Source organism: Coregonus clupeaformis, chromosome 26, assembly GCF_020615455.1.
Source record: "Coregonus clupeaformis isolate EN_2021a chromosome 26, ASM2061545v1, whole genome shotgun sequence".
NCBI classification, from domain to species: Eukaryota; Metazoa; Chordata; class Actinopteri; order Salmoniformes; family Salmonidae; genus Coregonus; species Coregonus clupeaformis.
The window spans coordinates 8,919,694-8,942,102 of NC_059217.1; the positions used below are offsets into that span (position 1 = coordinate 8,919,694).

Sequence of the window (22,409 nt, forward strand, 5' to 3'; positions counted from 1 at the left end):
ACATACAGTGAGGGAAAAAAGTATTTGATCCCCTGCTGATTTTGTAAGTTTGCCCACTGACAAAGAAATGATCAGTCTATAATTTTAATGGTAGGTTTATTTGAACAGTGAGAGACAGAATAACAACAAAGAAATCCAGAATAACGCATGTCAAAAATGTTATAAATTGATTTGCATTTTAATGAGGGAAATACGTATTTGACCCCCTCTCAATCAGAAAGATTTCTGGCTCCCAGGTGTCTTTTATACAGGTAACGAGCTGAGATTAGGAGCACACTCTTAAAGGGAGTGCTCCTAATCTCAGTTTGTTACCTGTATAAAATACACCTGTCCACAGAAGCAATCAATCAATCAGATTCCAAACTCTCCACCATGGCCAAGACCAAAGAGCTCTCCAAGGACGTCAGGGACAAGATTGTAGACCTACACAAGGCTGGAATGGGCTACAAGACCATCGCCAAGCAGTTTGGTGAGAAGGTGACAACAGTTGGTGCGATTATTTCGCAAATGGAAGAAACACAAAATAACTGTCAATCTCCCTCGGCCTGGGGCTCCATGCAAGATCTCACCTCATGGAGTTGCAATGATCATGAGAATGGTGAGGAATCAGCCCAGATCTACACGGGAGGATCTTGTCAATGATCTCAAGGCAGCTGGGACCATAGTCACCAAGAAAACAATTGGTAACACACTATGCCGTGAAGGACTGAAATCCTGCAGCGCCCGCAAGGTCCCCCTGCTCAAGAAAGCACATATACAGGGCCGTCTGAAGTTTGCCAATGAACATTTGAATGATTCAGAGGAGAACTGGGTGAAAGTGTTGTGGTCAGATGAGACCAAAATCGAGCTCTTTGGCATCAGCTCAACTCGCCGTGTTTGGAGGAGGAGGAATGCTGCCTATGACCCCAAAAACACCATCCCCACTGTCAAACATGGAGGTGGAAACATTATGCTTTGGGGGTGTTTTTCTGCTAAGGGGACAGGACAACTTCCCCGCATCAAAGGGACAATGGACGGGGCCATGTACTGTCAAATCTTGGGTGAGAACCTCCTTCCCTCAGCCAGGGCATTGAAAATGGGTCGTGGATGGGTATTCCAGCATGACAATGACCCAAAACACACAGCCAAGGCAACAAAGGAGTGGCTCAAGAAGAAGCACATTAAGGTCCTGGAGTGGCCTAGCCAGTCTCCAGACCTTACTCCCATAGAAAATCTGTGGAGGGAGCTGAATGTTCGAGTTGCCAAACGTCAGGCTCGAAACCTTAATGACTTGGAGAAGATCTGCAAAGAGAAGTGGGACAAAATCCCTCCTGAGATGTGTGCAAACCTGGTGGCCAACTACAAGAAACATCTGACCTCTGATTGCCAACAAGGGTTTTGCCACCAAGTACTAAGTCATGTTTTGCAGAGGGGTCAAATACTTATTTCCCTCATTAAAATGCAAATCAATTTATAACATTTTTGACATGCGTTTTTCTGGATTAATTTGTTGTTATTCTGTCTCTCACTGTTCAAATAAACCTACCATTAAAATTATAGACTGATCATGTCTTTGTCAGTGGGCAAACGTACAAAATCAGCAGGGGATCAAATACTTTTTTCCCTCACTGTAAACACCACAATCATGGTTACAGGAGAGGTCAGGGGTCAGGTCACTAATGCAGCACACTGACTCCAGGGAACCATTCAATACAATACCTGAAGGATCTGTGGCTCCTACACAGAGGCACAGTGAGACACGAGAGAACATTCGGAAAAAGAGTTCACAGATGAAATGGGACAGAGGAAAAGATGCATGTGCCTTACAGGTGTTTTAAACACTGAACATCTAAAAACAACAGGATAGGATCTGTCAGCATGCATTATTCTGTTGTAGCATCAGGAATCCAACCCATATCACTCAGTGTGGGCTTGTTCAGTTCAAACTAGATTCTTGTTTCTTTTAAGAAGCCCACTACAGGGCGTGAGTGGATTGTGAGATGGCGAGGTATACATTACCTTGTGCAGAAACGATTATCATGGTGTAATTTGGTGTCTTAACTTGATTACATGATGCTGCCTGATAATAGCCTAACATGCATCTCTCTCTCTCTCTCTCTCTCTCTCTCTCTCTCTCTCTCTCTCTCTCTCTCTCTCTCTCTCTCTCTCTCTCTCTCTCTCTCTCTCTCTCTCTCTCTCTCTCTCTCTCTCTCTCTCTCTCTCTCTCTCTCTCTCTCTCTCTCTCTCTCTCTCTCTCTCTCTCTCTCTCTCTCTCTCTCTCTCTCTCTCTCTCTCTCTCTCTCTTCTCTCTCTCTCTCTCTCTCTCTCTCTCTCTCTCTCTCTCTCTCTCTCTCTCTCTCTCTCTCTCTCTCTCTCTCTCTCTCTCTCTCTCTCTGTGTGTGTGTAAAAAGGTAAGCATACTTGTCCATCCTCTCGCTGTGCTGGCGCCAGTGTGTCATGTCTTTCCTCCAGCGCAGGTTCTCCTGGCTGCCGAAGGCACTGCCTGACGGACTCCTCTCTACAGTGGGGGGGGAGAGGACATAAGAGGAGGAGAGAAGATAGGGATGAGAGGAGGAGAGAGGGAATGAGAAGGAAAGGGGGGGTAGAGCGGGTGAGGGAGAGGAGATATGGGAGGAGATATGGAGCAAAAGGCGAAGAGAAGTTAAAGGGAGAGAGATTGAATGGTCATTTTCAGATCACTTTTCCCAATGTGTGTGTGCTGTGTGTGTGTGTTTGCTCTGTGTGTACCTAGCTGTCCCCTGCTGCGGCGGACCATCTCCTGCCGTGCCCCGATGCTCCCCAGTATGGCCTCCTCCAGCTTGGCCTTCATGTCCTTGGACTTCTTGAAGGTCAGGCTGTTCATGCGCTCAAAGGCCTTCTTCCCCTGCATGGTGAACACAACATGGGCCTTTTTCCATGATGAGGATGGAGAGAAGTTACACAGGGTTACTGTGCCACACCACCACAGCAAGAGAGGTAAGATGGATTAGAGATGGATTATATAAGGGTGGAAAAGTAAGAGTAAAGAGTAAGGAAAGATTAAGATTACTTTATTGGTCAACTGCACACAAGGTCCAACCGAAATTTGACTTCCGCTTTTAACCCAACCTCTCCGAAAAACACACATACATACACCAATTTGAAAACCATCTCATAGAGCATGGGAAGTACAAATTCCAAGAACCTTTTCAAATAACTTTCTCTCCACCCAGTCTTATCCAGGGACGAAATAATGGACTGTCAGTGAGGCAATACACTTGACGTGCTTCCACAGAATCGATGGCATTACTACAAATGACCTAAGGAAAGTACACCATGCATGCTTTTGCCCGTGCTCCAGGTGGGACGTTACCTTGTACTCGAAGCAGGAGACGCAGAGGTAGAGCATGTCCAGCAGACGGTTGAGCTGGGAGACCGACAGGTCAGTGAACCACTTCTGTAGGACACACTCATCTGCATTCTTCAGAACCCACAGCAGACAGATCAACAGGCTGCGACTGGACTCTGCTGAGAAGGTGCCGTGCAGACGACTGGCCTGGAGAGAGAGGGGAAGATACAAAGGGAAGAAAAGGTGAGCAAAACAGAGGAAAATAAAGAGGAAATAAAGAGAGAGAGAGAGAGAGAGAGAGAGAGAGAGAGAGAGAGAGAGAGAGAGAGAGAGAGAGAGAGAGAGAGAAACAGGAAGTGTAGTTACCTGTGGGTTGAGCAGGACGCTGCCGGGACGGGACACCGGAGTTGAGGTCCCCGCTATCGCCATGGCAACGGTCTGACTGATCATGCTGCTGCCGTCCTCTACAGACTCGTCCCCCACGGCCCCACCTGCGGACCCCTGAGCTCCCCCAGGGCGGCCCCACTGGTTATGGGACTCTACAGAAAAGAGAGGAGGGGGGGGGGAGGAGAGAAACCAATCAGGATCAACAAGCACAAAACAAAATCTGTCGGGACTAGCACATCAGAGTTGCAGACATTGTTTAATGTGCTTTTCCTGAGCAGCACCAAAACCAGTGGGACGCCCACAGATTTCTAAAGCCACCTCATAGCCCTTTTAACTAACCACACTGCTATTCAAGTATGGATCAACTCCACATATCTACCGACTCAGAATACCCCTGAACGTTTGGGACATGGAAGGCTAAATGTAGAATTCAGACCTACCTGTGAAGTCGTGCAGCTGGGGCAACGTTTCCATGACGATGCCGATGAGTGGCAGGTAGAGGATGGCGACACGGGCCTTGACCTCAGGGTCATTGTAGCGGGGGTCGGAGTCATGGCTGGACAGCAGGTTATGGACCACACTGATCACCTTCTTATGTAAGCCAAACATCCTATAGGATAGGGAGGGAGGGAGGGAGGAAGACAGAGGTTTATTTGCATAGGGACAAGTACAAACACATTGACTAAACAATTTCCCGATGCATTGTATTATAGTGTTTCTAGCTTACGCTAATTTTCTACAATTGTCAAGACAGCGTGAGGTATCAAACTACCCTTACAGAGTGGGAGAGTTTGTCCTGAAGCCTGCCACAGGGGACAATTCTTCCTTGCTAAGATAAACGACACCTCTCTTACAGCAAGAGGAGAAAGGTGGACGTTTGGAGATGATCTGAACATGCTGGAGGTCAGGAGAACCCAAGAGCCAAGCTCAATACAAACTGACAGGACAAAGGCTAACAATATGAAATTGAATCCCAGCGAATGCAAGGTGACCGAGTCTGTAATACCAACATGTTTCAAGCAGACCACCATAGTCCCCGTGCCCAAGAACTCTAAGATAACCTGCCTAAATGACTACCGACCCGTGGCACTGACGTCTGTAGCCATGAAGTGCTTTGAAAGACTGGTCATGGCTCACATCAACAGCATAATCCCAGAAACCCTAGACCCACTCCAATTTGCATACCGCCCCAACAGATCCACAGATGATGCAATCTCTATCGCACTCCACACTGCCCTTTCCCACCTGGACAAGAGGAACACCTACGTGAGAATGCTATTCATTGACTACAGCTCAGCATTCAACACCATAGTGCCCTCTAAGCTCATCACTAAGCTAAGGATCCTGGGACTAAACACCTCCCTCTGCAACTGGATCCTGGACTTCCTGACGGGCCGCCCCCAGGTGGTAAGGGTAGGTAACAACACATCTGCCACACTGATCCTCAACACGGGGGCCCCTCAGGGGTGCGTGCTCAGTCCCCTCCTGTACTCTCTGTTCACCCATGACTGCATGGCCAGGCACGACTCCAACACCATCATTAAGTTTGCCGACTGACACAACAGTGGTAGGCCTGATCACCGACAACGATGAGACAGCCTATAGGGAGGAGGTCAGAGATCTGGCCGTGTGGTGCCAGGACAACAACCTCTCCCTCAACGTGACCAAGACAAAGGAGATGATTGTGGACTACAGGAAAAAAAAGAGGACTGAGCACGCCCCCATTCTCATCGACGGGGCTGTAGTGGAACAGGTTGAGAGCTTCAAGTTCCTTGGTGTCCACATCATCAACGAACTATCATGGTCCAAGCACACCAAGACAGTCGTGAAGAGGGCACGACAAAGCCTATTCCCCCTCAGGAGACTAAAAAGATTTGGCATGGGTCCTCAGATCCTCAAAAAAATTCTACAGCTGCACCATCGAGAGCATCCTGACTGGTTGCATCACCGCCTGGTATGGCAACTGCTTGGCCTCTGACCGCAAGGCACTACAGAGGGTAGTGCGTACGGCCCAGTACATCACTGGGGCAAAGCTCCCTGCCATCCAAGACCTCTATACCAGGCGGTGTCAGAGGAAGGCCCTCAAAATTGTCAAAGACTCCAGCCACCCTAGTCATAGACTGTTCTCTCTGCTACCGCACGGCAAGCGGTACCGGAGTGCCAAGTCTAGGTCCAAAAGACTTCTCAACAGCTTCTACCCACAAGCCATAAGACTCCTGAACAGCTAATCATGGCTACCGGACTATTTGCACTGCCCCCACCCCATCCTTTTTACGCTGCTGCTACTCTGTTAAGTATTTATGCATAGTCACTTTAACTCTACCCACATGTACATATTACCTCAACTACCTCAACTAGCCGGTGCCCCCGCACATTGACTCTGCACCGTTACCCCCCTGTATATATAGCCTCCCTACTGTCACTTTATTTTACTTCTGCTCTTTGTTTTTCTCAACACTTTTTTTTTTTTTTGTTGTTGTCTTATTCTTACTTTTTTTGTTTAAAATAAACGCACTGATGGTTAAGGGCTGTAAGTAAGCATTTCACTGTAATGTCTGCACTTGTTGTATTCGGCGCATGTGACCAATAAAATTTGATTTGATTTGATTTGATTTGCTTAATGTGTTCCAGCCACCAAGCTCCTAGGCTTGTGGGTACAGGCAGATCTTCGATGGGACATGCATCGACCAAAAAAGCCAGAGAATGTTCATCCTAAAAAGGCTGAGGAGGTTTCACACTCCAATACAAGACCTGAAAACTGTCTATGAGACGTATATCTCCTGTGGTGCACTGTTTCCGTTGCAGCCATTTATGTGGCACTGCGCCGTGTCAAAATCATTGGTGCCACGGCCAAAAAATATGGAACATGAAAAGATATTGCTGCTGAGGGACACTTTGAAGACGCTAGAACAGTCCACATTTACTATTCCTCTGCAAACAAAACGAGTAATGAATAGACCAGACAAACCCATAGTACAATAGTTTATCTAGTTACCTAGTCGGCTTGTTGTTGTGGGTTCTATGCAAGATAAATATTATTCGAGGCGCATTCAAGTTACCATAGGGAGGGAAACATGCATTCTAGTCAATGCACAAATCTTGCAATCGTGGGGAAAACAGCCATTTTGATGGCCTTTGTTAAAAAGGAGGAGGATCCCAGCTTTCCATTCCTACTTTATTTCTCAACGCCTTTCTAAACCCAGAGTTTTTAGCAGCACCATGGTTAAGCACATTACCGCTGCAATTCGCATAGGGGTGAGTGGGGCTAAATGTAACACGGGTCAATTGTAGGGTAACTTGGGGTAGAATGCCACCCTACCTCAACATATTTTTGTTGGAGTGACTTAAAAAATTGTGATGAGAGATGACAGTTGAGCAAGAGTAATGGTAACCAGGGTGACATGGTGGTTTCGGTGAGAAGTACATGCAGTGTTACCCCGGGTGGCGGTTTACCCCAAGTTACCCTAACAGGTAGGACTACATTATATTCACTGTGCTTATGCAAATTTTCTGGGAAATAACATTCATCAATAGGATGCTAACTTGTTAAAATATCACATTTAGGATCTAGCTAATGATAAGCTCAGTAGGGTAAATGCAGATAGGAAACCCCATGCATCAGCCTATTTATAGCCACTATGCTGCATCGGTTGGGCTACAGGTGATAATGCTTACTGCTAATAGCATACCTGATAATACAGACCATGCATAGGCTATATGCATGGTCCAATATGCTCAAATAATTTTAACAAATAATTTTACCAATATGGTGTCAGCATCATTTTATTTTCAGGGACCCCCCTCCAACCTTTTTCCTCCACTGCTACACATTTTTCCAGAGGAAACACTGCTGTGGTGGAGTAGGCTGTTGCTGTGTGGCATTTCAACCTCACTGAAAAACAACACCAGGCCTTAGAGAGAGTCCAGAGGAGGGCCCTCAAGATCATTCTAGGTTCTGGCTACGCAACATACTCAGTGGCCTGCCAAACCCTACAGATGCAACCATTGCAGCAGAGACGAGAGGAGCGGTGTCTGAAATATGCTCTCAAGCCGCAGAGTTCAAACAAATTCTCCAGCTGGCTGCCACCTCAAGTGATCAGCTACCCGGAGTAAGGACAAGGCAGGAAGGGCAACTACAGGAGATCATATGCAACACTGAACGCTACGGAAAAAGTCCAATACAATCATTAGTTGGGCTTTTAAATGGAAACTATATGGGGCAGATGTTCACATTGTAATGTTTTTTTAAAATAAATGTGTTCATTTTAATTATGTTTATTCTTTACTGTAAACTGCCAGAGTGCACCGATGTATTTATCTACACAAAGACAGAAGATAACACTGACCGCTAAGTTTCAGGGTCGAGAAAGACATACACTGAGTGTACAAAACATTATGAACACCTGCTCCTTCCATTACAGATTGACCAGGTGAATGCTATGATCCCTTATTGATGTCATTTGTTAAATCCACTTCAATCAATCAGTGTAGATGAAGGGGAGGAGACAGGTTAAATAATTATTTTTTTTTAAAATTGAGACGGATTGTGTAGTGTGCCATTCAGAGGGTGACTGGGCAAGACAAAATACTTAAGTGCCTTTGAACGGGGTATGGTAGTAGGTGCCAGGCGCACCGGTTTGTGTCAAGAACTGCAACGCTGCTGGGTGTTTCCCGTGTGTATCAAGAACGACCCACCAACCAAAGGACATCCAGCCAACATGACACAACTATGGGAAGCATTGGAGTCAACATGGGCCAGCATCCCCGTGGAACGCTTTCGACACCTTGTAGAGTCCATGCCCCGACGAATTGAAGCTGTTCTGCGGGCAAAGGGTGGGGTGCACCTCAATATTAGGAAGGTGTTCTTAATGTTTTGTACACTCATTGTATACGTCACATGAACAATAACCCCGCCCAATAACAGTCACACAATGTACTGCCCCTTAGCCTTGAGAGGGTCGACAAAGAAAGACACATAGTATAGGTGAAGAGGAGAGAACCCTTCTCAATAGCACACACACAGTATCCCGCTAGACCTTCAGGAAGCACAGAACGACCGAAAGAAACATGAGGTCCAAGTGACCACAGTAACCCTCACATACATTAACACAATGTACTGACCACCTAGGAGTCTGCCTTCGAGAATCACAGCGAGCGACAAAGGAGGCAAATGACATAACCTCTCGGTCTCCCTCTCATACACACAAACAGTAACACAGTGTACTAATACTGACGCTTCGGCCTCCGGGTCCAGGATGACAGCCAGTTCAGCCAGCACCAGTCCAGCCAGGTAGTGCTGCTCTCTGAAGGGGACAGACAGCTCAAACATGTTGGCTATCTTCTGGTCCTGGGCATGGGTAGAGAAGCTAGAACTCTGTGGAGATGGAGAGAAGTATGGAGAGAGTGAGAAACAGAAGCAGGGGATGATTTAGAGACATTGTCCACACACCTCTTACTCCTCCAGGGCGTGTGTGTGTGTGTGTGTGTGTGTGTGTGTGTGTGTGTCCAGTGTGTGTGTGTACTGTGTATAGCTGACCTGTGAGGTTGCGGATGACACGCTGGGTGAAGGCGAGGCGGGGGGCGTGAGCAGGCTGCAGGGCAGGTTAAGTGTGACGTAGTGCTCGTGGCTGCAGACGATCCTCAGGAAGTCCAGTCTCAGGGACTCCAGAGTTGGGTTCTGCAGCATGTACTGCTTAGCGGACACCTGGGGAGAGGCATGGAATGATGTCCAGAAAACTGTCCAAAACAGGGTTTGATGGAGAAGCACTGTTGAGGCCCTTTACTCCAAGTCAGGGAAGTGATATCCAATAGTGTAATTGGCAGGATAGCTACTGTACTGTTACTTCTAAAATCCTGTGCACAAAGTCACTCCATCATAGTGGTTATATCACCAAGCCTTTTTGAATGAAAGCAGATTCTGCAAGGATGTTGTCATTAAGGTGATGTTGGGGTGCTAAGTGGGTTGCTTCCCTCTCCCAGTACCTGTTTCCAGTATGTCTTGATGAGGGAGAAGGCGAAGCCTCGGTCCATGACAGACAGCAGGTCATTCAGGAAGAAGGCCAGGCTGGTGTTCAGACGCTCCACCAACTCAAGGTCCTGATTGGACAGAAACACAGGGTCAGAGGTCAGGGTAGAGTCTCGAGAACACTGGTCGATCGGATTTACTTCGAACCAGAAAAGGTCCATTCAGACCATTCCCTTTATTTGGAGTATCTGTTTGATTCGTGGCATTAGAAACTGCTGTGTTGATGTAAGCCTGATCTGTATTGTCCCCGTGTGTCCTATGCTGGTGACAAAGTTTATTCTGATTTTCACTCCTACCTTCTGAACGCGTGAGACAATGTCCCCAGCGATGGTGCTAACCAGGGCTGTGATATCATCCATGAAGCGCTCAGGGAAACGGTTCTTTCTGGGCGACTCTAGCCGGTCGGTGAAGTACAGGTGGTGGATGATGCTCTTCACCTGAGGAATGAGGTCATCAAGGTGAGACAGGGCCCAACCATAGCGGATTATAGAGGACTCTTGGGCCCAAAACCTTGTTTTAGCATGGACAGCGCCATTGAGGATTTTCAACATTTTTAAGTAGTAACTGAGTGGAACTTCCTATGGGTTAAGGAAGAATCACATATTCCCATCCAGGTCATCAAGAGGGATCAGCCAATGAATTATACTCGTGAGTAAACATTCCATAACTGCAGGTGGCACTAAAATCACCAACCTTGGCTTTATACCTGTTCAAACAACACACTACAGGTGGCAGTATGCACCCTTTCAGTTTGTTTGCCAACTCAAGTAGTAGAGGAAGAAAATGTACTACTTCAAAATGGAGATGGCCTCAATGGCGCTCCCCATGCTCTCAGACGCCATAATGGGACAGATACAGTGTCTATCTAAGTCTATGGGCCCAACACATAGTGGTAGTTATGGGTTGGTAATATCTGGCCAAGCCCCACGTAGTCCTACAATTTCTCTTCTTAAAATCAGATTTTAAACCTAACCCTGAGCTTAACCCTAACCACAATGCTAACCTTATGCCTAACCTTAAATTAAGACCAAAAGGCTAATTTCTGATAAAGCCAATTTTGACTTTGCAGCTTGGCCAACTAGAGGGAACCATAGACACAGGGCCAGGATGAAAAGCACAATAGTGTAGCCTTGTCACACTATCGTGCCAACCGGAACCATACTGTCTTTGCTTAGATATTTTCTTTTCACTCTGTCATTTCCAACATGGTTCCACCAATTATGGTGGATACGCAACCAGGCCAGAGCAGTACAGGTCGGCACAGCTTACTAGTGTGAAAAAGGCTCCAGAGATGCAGCTGTGTGTCGTCTTGTCTTACCATGAGCTCGAAGAAGAACCAGGCCTGTTGTATAGCTCCCTCCCTGACGATGCCACTGCTCACCACCCACTGTAGGGCCAGCTCCTCATGGAACAACTGAGACAGAGAGATGGAGACACACGGACCAGACAGTTAGACACACATAGCACAGTACATCAGACCTGGGTCAACCTGCCCTTAATAATAGTTTGATCTTATCTTAGTCATGTAATATATGTAATATTTGCTCCAAAAAAAACGAAATAATCCACTTGGTGCGCCTGTGTCTGGTGGTAACACTGAAAAAGGAGGCTTCATTAAGATATAAATATCAAGAGTGTGCCGTTTCCCTGAACAAGGGTCAAAGTGCTACAGTTAGTGGTACGCTCCACACAAACACACCATTCCTGTACAATACTGTCAACATCACAATTCAATCACAGCCAAGAGGACATCTACACTCTACATCAGGGATGGGCAACTGGTGGCCCGTGGATAATTTTTTGGCCGGGTTAACTCAGTTGGGGTCTCGACTTACTGTTTAGAGTTAGAATAGTAGAAAACACAAGGTGCAATTTCAAAATTTGGTTGTGCATCAGCAGTTTTTCTCTTGTTATTTCAGTCACTGACAGTCACTCAATTAGCCCATGTCAGCGAAAAAATGTTTGATCGGTAAGTTAGTCTCGCCAGCTATCTAAACCTGTAGTAATCATAGTCTAATTACCGACCAGGGTGCCCCTATGGAGTTTGTTAGTCAGATACCATTAAAAACTGCAAACAATTCTCTCCACAAATGTGTAGAATTGCAGGAAATTAGCTGTAAATCTGCTAATTTATATCTCTGCTCCATGAAAAATGAGTAAAAGTGCATAAAATAACTATATCTTCTCTCTGCCCCATGACAAAATGTGTAGAATTACAGCAAACGTGCTTTAAAACTGCCACATGGCAAAATGTGTAGAATTGCAGGAAATTAACTCTAAAACGTAACCTTTTTCTCTCACCTGTCTAGAGGGGGGCTGCTAAACTGTTTTGCTCGCAAGATGGGGGGACCCCCCCCCAAACAAAATGTCACTTAGGGCCCCCAAAAGGCTAGGGCCGGCTCTGACTGCATGTTTATTAGGATCCCCATTACCTTTTGCAGAAGCAGCAGCTACTCTTCCTGGGGTCCACAAATGTGTGGGTATGGATGTGGGTATGCAGACCCGCAAGCCACTGCGGCCCCTCATGAGTCGTCAAGATTTTTTGTGGCCCCCACCCGCAACAAAGTTGCCCATCCCTGCTCTACATCCAAAAAGACCACAACCACCAAACACACCATCCAATCAAGAGGCACACATCCAGAGACAGACGAATAAGGTGAGGGGGCTCTGTATGGCTCCTCCCCCGGTGTAGACAGCGGTAGGTACCTTTTTGGTGGGTAACCGTCCTGTTAAAGTTTGCAAGAAACTGGCGCTCTCAGCGTGCGAAGACATGCGGTTGCCACAGCGCTCCATGGCCTATGGGTGGGATGGATGGGACGGTGACAACAACAGGTTAGTGAGAGGCAACGGGTATAGCTGTAGCATCTTCTCAACCCAAGGAGATGTGTCTGCAGCAGAATCCCTCTCTCACTTTCACACACTCAGAAGCTTACACACACAGTCATATACTCGGTCACACACAATGAACAAACATGAACACAAACAATCACACAAATACACAAAACGTCATATAATCTAAAACGACAGTATACGAAAAACACAGTACCAATATAGAAGTGCAGTGTGTGAGATACTTCATATTTATATTTCTTACATACATTTTACACAAATGGAAAAACTTCCCCTAGATATGCAGTTTGTGCACCGTATCAACTGCGGGGGAAAAATGACAACAAACACCCCAAATATGGGTTAACCTGTGGGTATAACTTACCTCTGTTAACCCATATATTTATTTTACTGAATCTTTGGACATGACTAGAGCCACAAAAAAATACCCTTCACGACAACCAATGACGACAACCACAGTCACAACAAAAAGACAAAAAAAATACAAAGACAACCACATACACACTCGCACTCCCTCCCAAACCCACCCAGCACACCACCACATGCAGCAGTATTCCACATCATGCCCATCCCACACGGTGAATAAGATTAGTAGTAGGTCATGCATGGGTTCAAATGACCATGGTGAAAATGAAACAGGACTGGGAATGAGAGGATGAAGAAAGCTAATTAAAATGAATATTGGGGAAATGAAGATCACGTGGTGATAGCCTCTGGACCGCCAATAAAAATAGTATAGATTTCAAGTATGAGAAAAGGAAAATGGCACAAACTGAGTCACGTGGGTCTTGGCTAGAGGTTCTTGGCTGGAAGTTGACTGCAATGTATGTGCAACACCTCTCCTGCACTGGGGGTATAAGAAGTGTGGTGAGAAATTCGTCTGCACTTGTTTGACATGACTTTAAGAGATTAGTGACAACACCACGACTTCAGAATGGGCATAGATGTTACTTCTCCAGCCAACTGGAGAGAGAAAGGTGTTGTGTAAAAACTGAAAGGACGACAAGAAGTGAAAGAACTAAAGATGGCGGTTTAAGGTTCATAGAGGCAGCTTTGACTTCCTGTCTGGTGGAGCGTGTAGATGATGGGTGGATGAGGTGCGGGTTAAGAAGGGTAGGGAGTGACGGTGACGTATTTTTTAGGGGGGGAGAGGAAGGGAGTTGTTATTGTTGAAGCACCTGCATTGAGTTAGTGTCAGAGGCAGAGCCGGGGCTGGATCTCCAGGGGGTGCTCATACACCCCATGGTGTGCACCCAGGAGTTGGAGCGGTCTAGGCCCTGAGAGGTCAAGGGTCCCAGGTCAAAGGGCAGGCAAGATCAAGGCAGCAACGAGCGGACGGAGCAGCACAGGGGAGGAGGGAATAACATAGAGGTTAAAGGTTAAGATGATTGAATCGTAAGCAGCAAGGGGGAATAATAAAGTTAGCTAGTTAAAGATCAGAAATCATTTAATTAGAAACCCCTGATTCATGAAAACAGCAATGCATGAACAGATTAGATCGCATATCCCATCATGACAATCTGCAGCCCTCCATTGGTTCAGAAACAAGAATACAGGTTTAGTTTAGTAGCATTATACTGTAGGTATCATTCATCACACAGGGGAAGCTACAGAACTAGAATTACTAGGATACGTAGAACAGGAATCCCCATTCAAGTTGATGTGCCATCATGGCTGGCTATTCTATTTCTATGGGGGCAGCATCCATCACTAGCATCACGTTAGACCAGACTTCAGAAAAACAGAGGAGTGTTCATCACTCACTCATCTTTCAAGTACTTTTGGGGTCAAACTAAGTAATTTGATCAAAGTACCAAATGATTGTACGATTATATGGCTGCATTAGAGCAACAAGTCCACGTTATTAACTAATTTACGAAGTGTCTCTGTAATACACTCGGCTACCCCTGGAAATGACTCTACTAACAGAGCCGTGAAGATTGTTTCACTTTCCTAAAAGTGTCCTACTGTATACTTTGCTATGCTGAGGTTGCCCTCTCCCTGCTGTGTGTCAGGTTGGTGATACAGGGGTTACAGAGATAAGGTGTTCCTGCTGATGTTTGTCCATCAGCTATAGGGTTGACAAGTCACACAGTTGAGAAATGCTGCTCTCAGGTTCATAGTATACAGTCCGTGATACAGTGACAGCTTATGTGGAGGCAGAAATAGTGGGGCTTTTCAATCTAATCCTCTATGAAGTCAGTGAATCCATGGCAATGAGGTAAAAAAAAAAAGTGCTTCAGTGTACGATTATTATATGATTAAGCAATGCCAGAGTGGGTGTGGTATACCACGGCTAAGGGCTGTTCTTAAGCACGACGCAACGCGGAGTGCCTGGATACAGCCCTTAGCCGTGGTATATTGGCCATATACCACAAACCCCCTGAGAAGCCTTACTGCTATTATAAACTGGTTACCAATGTAATTAGAGCAGTAATACGTGTGTGTCATACGGTCTGATACAGTGCATTCGTAAAGTATTCAGACCCCACATTTTGCTCCGTTCAGCTTCCCCTCGATCCTGACTAGTCTCCCAGTCCCTGCTGCTGAAAAACATCCCCACAGCATGATGCTGCCACCACCATGCTTCACCGTAGGTCTGGTGCCAGGTTTCCTCCAAACGTGACGCTTGGCATTCAGGCCAAGAAATGCAAAAATGTTTTGGTACCCTTCCCCAGATCTGTGCCTTCGACACAATCCTGTCTCGGAGCTCTACGGACAATTCCTTCGACCTCATGGCTTGGTTTTTGCTCTGACATGCACAGTCAACTGTGGGAACTTAGACAGGTGTGTGCCTTTCCAAATCATGTCCAATCAATTGAATTCACCACAGGTGGACTAAAATCAACTTGTAGAAACATCAAGGATGATCAATGGAAACAGGATGCACCTGAGCTCAATTTCGAGTCTCATAGCAAAGGGTCTGAATACTTATGTAAATACAAATTTGCTAACATTTCTAAAAACCCTGTTTTTGCTTTGTTATTATGGGGTATTGTTTGTAGATTGCTGAGTATTTTTATTTATTTAATCCATTTTAGAATAAGGCTGTAACGTAACAAAATGTGGAAAAAGTCAAGGGGTCTGAATACTTTCCGAAGGCACTGTACATATGAGATGAGTAAAGCAGTATGTAAACATTATTAAAGTGACTAGTGTTCCATTATTAAAGTGGCCAGTGAGTCCATGTCTATGTATATAGGGCAGCAGCCTCTAAGGTGCAGGGCTGAGTAACCCTCATGGACACTCTTACTGACAGTTGGGGCTGCTTCGCGTGATGTATTGTTGTCTCTACCTTCTTGCCTTTGTGCTGTTGTCTGTGCCCAATAATGTTTGTACCATGTTTTGTGCTGCTACCATGTGCTGCTGCCATGTTGTGTTGCTACCATGTTGTTGTCATGTGGTGTTGCTACCATGCTGTGTTGTCGTGTGTTGCTGCCATGCTGTGTTGTTGTCTTAGGTCTCTCTTTATGTGGTGTTGAGGTGTCGCTCTTGTTGTGATGCGCTTTGTCCTATATATTTTTTTTTAAATCCCCGTCCCCAGGAGGCCTTTTGCCTTGCGGTAGGCCATCATTGTAAATACGAAATTGTTCTTAACTGACTGAAAAATAATATTACAAAGAAAAGCTGCCATGTTGGTCGGCGCCATCTTGGGTAGGGCCCTACAAACTCTATTAAATATGCCTGATTCCGTTTTGTTTTTCCAGGTTTCCACTCTCAAAAATCACACTTTTTAAATAGAAAAACAACACATTTCATGTTTTATGTCCACAACAATGCTTAAACCACATCAGGAGACCACTTTTGATGTCTCTGAAAAATCTGAGAAATTTTAATCTTTGGGTGTAGTTACCCTTAATTCAAGTGCGCATATAGCAAGAGGCTGTTGGTTAGCAGTGTTTTTGTAGCGGTAGAGACGGGAAAATCTCATTGCCTCTTCAGAAAGTTGCAAGAAATATGAACCAATGATGCATTCTGTTCATGACTTATAATAAACTTGGGAAAATGTCTACATTTTCTATACATTTAGTTGATTAAATAAAAAATTTTATATGGTTGAATTCCGTTTCAATGCCTGGATTCAGTGAGTACCCTAATGATCATATTGGGAGCAGTGACCTATTGTCCCTGCAGTGATGATTCACCATCTTCATCTAATGTTTTCATCATATATTCACAGATAATTGCCAAAAAGCATACCAGTAGCCTATGCAAATTAGGGAGCCAAGTGAACGTCTCTGTCACCGATGCGATTCGGTAGGCTACACTGACTAACGCAACGATATTCACTCACAGACCTGCAAACCTCAGCACGGCGGCGGCGTACCAATAGATGGCTAGAAGATGCATATCATTCATTCTAGCGGGAGAGGGCGCGACAGACTAGCAAATTGAAACGTTTAAATGAAAAGCAGCCTAGTTAATATGAAGTGGAAAAGGTAGCCGGCTGAAAATGAGTCTGTAACCGTCTGATTAGCCGACGGCCGGCGCTAATGGAAAACACTGCACCATTGATGCATAGTGGACTGACTGTACCCCAAAAGTACTGAGAAACATAACGTAAGCCATGTCTGGTCTGTGGCGTGTCTCCTACCTTACTACCGATGATGGATCGGACCTCATCGTCAGGGGAGGTGGGTGTGCCAGAGATATCAGGGTTACTGTTGCTAAGGCTACGGGAGCGGTTGAGATTTAGGCTGGCAGGTCGCTGGGCGGACCTGGCCATTGTGGCATAGTGGACTGAACCACCCAGACCTGGACCTAAGACAAACGCACACATGAAAAAAAAGAAAAGTAGTTATTGCTCCACAATAAATGCAATGGCTCTTACAGTTTAATAGAGTTTAATATCATTGAATACAAGCAAAACTGGGGTAAAACAAAAAGAAAAAGCTGAGGTACCTGATGAGGGGGAGTTGGGGTCCGTGTTGGGCAGGCGGAATACGTAGTATACGTAGGAGGAGAGCAGGCTGTTTCTGCCGTGCATGTCCTGACTAGTGTCCAAGTACTTATGGAGCCGGTTCACTATGGACGCCATCACCTCGAACGACGCCTGGCCCATGTTCACTACACACACAGACACGCACACAAGACAACACATTTAGGACCAGATATTACAGTCGTTTAATTCAGTGCCAGTTCAGTGGCAGCACAAAAGTTCAAAAGGCACAGGTTTGTTCTTAAAATATGGGTACTTTGAATATTTGAATATCATTTATTATCTTCCTATTATTATTCATTTGGAATACAATTATTTAAATGAAGTCATTGAAAGGCTACAGTTCCTATGAGGCTGGATGTGGTACCTATCTGTCCTGATATGACGGGCGGCCGCACCACCAGCAGCACCAGCTTATCCAATAGGAGGTGGAGGAAGCGGACCATGGGCTCCAGCTGGGAGGAGTTTAGCGCGGCGATGCTGGACTTTAACTCCGCCTCCAGGTTGTTCTCCATGATGCGCGTGTCTCCTATCCGCACAGGGAACATGTGGTCCAGGGCATGGACCATTGCAAAGAACTTATCCAGGTACTGGTCCTGATGGAGAGAGGGATAGAAGGAGGGAGGGAGGGAAAGAAAGAGAGAGAGAGAAGTCAGTAACAAAGAAAACCTGGCTTTGATCAAAGGAAAATGTGAGACTCCACTGCACAATAGAAGTGCTTGAACTGTGTGCTCTGAGGTTAGAGCTACAGTCTACAGTAGGGTAATGCAGTGAGCAGAGCTATAGGTACCCAGACCCAGTGATTTATGATCACATTACCACCAGGCTAAGGTCCTGGGAAACACTCTCCCTCTCCCCTCCACACGACAGCCAACAGGACAGAGAGATGGAGTGGGCTGCACTAAATAACACCAGTGAAGTTCAACCAGTAATGAACTGAGGGAGGGACACGTTACGCTCACCACTCCTCCCTCCACTATCCAAGCTGCGGTATTTGGTCTATCTATCTGTCTCGGAGTCTGACACAGATATACGCTAATGTTACGGATACAGGTATCCTGTGTCTTTTTGTGTTTTTCCTCTCCTTCTGCCCTAATCACAGGTGTCCTGTATGTTCCTGATTGGTGGTCGTTGGGGTTTCTGCTGATTGCTGAAGTGGACCAATCAGTGGACATTCCTCTGCATTGCACCACCTGTTTCTGGTTTTTCAATCACACATCCCATTGTTTAAAAGCCAGTCAGTTGTGTTTGTAGAGAGAGACTATTTTCCGTATGTGAGTATGGATACTGTGGTGTCCTGTGTTTTGTGTACTCACTCATTTGCTGGTTACTCTGTTTGGTAACTTTGTTGTGTGTTTCTGGGAAAAGGGGAATTTAAGCAAGTTGCCCTTGGGCATACATTACCCGTAGGAAGAAAACTGTCTAAAAACACTAGTTAGACCTGAGCGGACCACCCACTGTAATTTTTGTATGATTAGCAGTAGCTTAGCGGTTCTTGAGGCAGGCAAGATCAGTTTAGTTTTTTTTACACTATTGTTTCATTTCTTGGGTCCTGCTCAGCCCTTTTTCCCAAACCTTTACCGTGTGTTCAAAAATAAACCTTTTATGTTTGACGGTAGTTTATGGTTGTCGTGTAGTTTTTGTTCTCACTGTTTCATGTCACGATTCTAATTTGCATGAATTATGTTACGGGTCTCTTGTCCATCCACCCTAGACGTTTAAAGCCACGGGGTTCATAACATAATGTGGGGGTTCGTCTGGGTTAATTCTCATTGATACCCATGCTACTCATGCAAATTAGTTAGTGTCTGGTTCAGTGTTGAGCTTGGCAGCTGTAACTAACTGGTTTTGTGTTCAGTATTCGTCGGCTCGTGTTGCTAGTTTAAGATGGCTACTTTTGAGTTGGATGCCTTTTTGGAAACCCTACGTGGGAGGTTTTTGAGAATTGCCGTAGAGTGGATCTACAGGCTTTGGCTGACCACTTTTCTGTACCCATATCAAGGGTTTTAGTGAAAGCAGAAGTTAGGAAAACAGTATTAGAGATATTGTTGAACGAGCGAGTGCTTGAGTTACCGCCGCCTGAGTCTGCTGCTCCTGTAGGGGATGTGGCTGCTGCTCCTGTAAGCCCGTTGGTGTCTGAGGACGAGGCTAAGGCTCCAGCCACAATGCCCCGTTTTGACCCACTGTCTGACAGTGATGCCAGGATGGATGTCCGCTTGACACGGCTCCAAATGGAGGCGGAAGAGAGGGCACAAATCAGGCAAGAAAAGTTGGAGACGCGTAGGCTTGATCAAGAACTGGAGACGCGTAAGATGGAACTGGAGACGCGTAAGATGGAACTGGAGATGCGTAAAATGGAACTGGCGGCAGGAACAGCGAGGTTAGTCTCTGCTCATACTATGCCTGCTAGTGAGCCATCCTCACCAGCTGTGTCGTCTGCTACTTTTGATATTAGTAGACAGATCACCTTGGTACCTGTGTTTAGGGAGTCAGAGGTTGATTCCTATTTCAGTGTTTTTGAACGTATAGCGGTAGCATTGAAATGGCCCGAAGAGGTATGGTGCCTATTACTTCAGTGTAAATTAACAGGTAAAGCCCAAGAGGTTCTGTCAGCGCTACCTCTTGAAGACAGTTTGAATTATGACGTGGTCAAAGCTACTGTTCTTCGTGCCTATGAGCTTGTTCCTGAGGCATATCGACAGAGATTTAGGTCTCATAAAAAGAATCCTACTCAGACTTATGTGGAGTTTGCTAGAGACAAAGGAAACCTGTTTGACAAATGGCACAGTGCTAGTAAGGTAACTGATTTTAACTCTACGGGAGTTAATCTTGTTAGAAGAGTTTAAACATTGCTTACCCGAACGCATTGTAGTTTATCTGAACGAACAGAAAGTATCCTCACTGTCGGAAGCGTCTGTATTGGCAGACGAGTTTGTGTTGACGCATAAGAGCGTGTTTTCGGCTCGTACGGAGAGCAGGGCCGCAGAGTTGCTAACTTTTAGTCCTAGTCGACCAGCAGTACATCCAGCACGCCCAAAAGATGTGCGTCACTGTTTCTATTGTCATAAGGTGGGACATATGGTTAATGATTGCTTTCTGCTAAAACGTAAGGGGATGCCTCAGCACGCCAGGCCGCCAACGGGTGTTGGGCTGATTCGTACGGTTTTAAGGCCGGAATCAAGACAGAGGCCTCATAGTGAATGTGGTTTGAAAGTCCCTGTCCCAGTCCCAGATCACAGTTATGAACCGTTCATTTTTGAGGGGTTTGTTTCCATATCAGATGACGAAGCGTCTCAGCGTCCAGTTAGAATCCTCAGAGATACTGGTGCGGCGCAGTCGTTCAAACTATCTGATGTGTTGCCCTTGTCCAATAATACATATTGTGGTTCCAGTGTGTTAGTACAAGGAATTGAAATGGGATTCGTCCCAGTGCCATTGCACTTTGTGAACGTACACTGAGTTAGTCAGTGGATTGTTCAGAGTTGGAGTACGTCCTATGTTGCCAGTAAAAGGTGTGACATTTATAATGGGCAACGATATTGCCGGAGGAAAGGTGATACCCGTATTGGATAACAGTGACCAGTCTCTCTCCGAGGAGCTGGCACAGGGTTATCCAGATGTGTTCCCCGCTTGTGCTGTCACACGTGCTCAAGCACGACAAGTGGGTGACGTGATAGATTTGTCGAACACGATTCTATTCAGAGAGTGTGACCCAGAGGATAGCTTGGGTGCTACTTCTGGTAAGCTGGTGCAGTCTGACCAACAGCCCAGAGAAAGGAAGGAGGATGTGGAACTTGTTGCTGAGGCAATACAGTTACCAGTCACTCGTGAGCAGCTGATCGCTAACCAGAAGGTTGACATTAGCCTGGCTAAATGTTTTTCTAGTGTTGTCTCAGAGGAGGAGCTAAAGAAGAAAAACATGGCATACTTCATTGATGGTAATCTCCTCATGCGTAAATGGACATCCCATGTTGACGCTGGCGGAGATTGTAATGCTGTTTACCAAATAGTGATTCCTACAGCCTTTCGACAAAATGTTTTATCCCTCGCTCATGATCACCAGTGGTCCGGACATCTGGGAGTCACCAAGACTTATGATCGGGTTTTGCGACATTTCTTTTGGCCTGGTTTAAAACAAGATGTGGCTCAGTTCTGTCGGACTTGCCACACCTGTCAAGTAACTGGAAAACCGAACCAGGTTATTCCTCCCGCGCCTCTTTGTCCCATACCTGCCATAGGTGAACCATTCGAACATGTGATGGTTGATTGTGTTGGACCATTACCCAAGACAAAATCTGGTAACCAGTTTCTGTTGACGATTATGTGTGTGGCCACCAGGTACCCAGAGGCCATTCCTCTGCGAAGGATTACTGCTCCGGTGGTGAGTAAAGCGTTGATCAAATTATTCTCAACTTTTGGGTTACCTAAAGTGGTACAAACTGATCAGGGTACGAATTTCCTTTCTAAACCTTTCAAACAAGTGTTAAAATCCTTGTCAGTTACACACCATGTGTCAAGCGCATATCACCCAGAGTCTCAGGGTGCGCTTGAACGTTGGCATCAGACACTGAAGTCTATGCTCCGTAAATATTGCTTGGAATCTGAGAAGGATTGGGATGAGGGAGTTCCTCTAGTTTTGTTTCCTGTCCGTGAGACAGTAAAGGAATCCTTAGGGTTCAGCCCAGCTGAACTGGTGTTTGGACACACCATGAGAGGACCTATGAAAGTCCTTAAGGATCAGTTTTTATCACAAGAGTTGTGTGTGAAAGAAAATGTGTTGGACTACGTTAGTCGCTTTCGTGAGCGCCTACATGGTGCCTGTGCTCTAGCAAAGGAAACGCTGTCTTCCTCACAGAGACGGATGAAACGGCACTATGACAAGCAGGCGGTTTCTCGTTCAC

The 22,409-nt window shown here is 45.9% G+C and overlaps 1 protein-coding gene across 9 annotated transcripts in view; it reads right to left on the minus strand.

The window, feature by feature from the left end:
- Positions 1-22,409, minus strand: part of LOC121540441 (dedicator of cytokinesis protein 7-like) — a 105,176-nt gene that overhangs the window by 10,906 nt on the left and 71,861 nt on the right. For 6 of the 9 annotated variants that reach the window (XR_006657463.1, XM_045207727.1, XM_041849314.2 and 3 more), the window contains 15 exons: positions 17,876-18,104; positions 17,472-17,636; positions 17,164-17,330; positions 13,748-13,846; positions 12,426-12,515; positions 11,038-11,133; positions 10,016-10,156; positions 9,677-9,790; positions 9,231-9,398; positions 8,929-9,068; positions 4,135-4,304; positions 3,674-3,846; positions 3,332-3,514; positions 2,728-2,887; positions 2,401-2,497 (listed from right to left, as the gene is read on the minus strand). Coding sequence is in view for 8 of the 9 variants with exons in the window: in XM_045207727.1 (XP_045063662.1) it covers positions 2,401-2,497; positions 2,728-2,887; positions 3,332-3,514; positions 3,674-3,846; positions 4,135-4,304; positions 8,929-9,068; positions 9,231-9,398; positions 9,677-9,790; positions 10,016-10,156; positions 11,038-11,133; positions 12,426-12,515; positions 13,748-13,846; positions 17,164-17,330; positions 17,472-17,636; positions 17,876-18,104 (2,192 nt within the window). In the remaining variant the exon portion in view is untranslated. The remainder of the gene's footprint in view (positions 1-2,400; positions 2,498-2,727; positions 2,888-3,331; positions 3,515-3,673; positions 3,847-4,134; positions 4,305-8,928; positions 9,069-9,230; positions 9,399-9,676; positions 9,791-10,015; positions 10,157-11,037; positions 11,134-12,425; positions 12,516-13,747; positions 13,847-17,163; positions 17,331-17,471; positions 17,637-17,875; positions 18,105-22,409) is intronic. The other 3 variants (XM_045207728.1, XM_045207730.1, XM_045207729.1) reach the window with 3 other exon arrangements.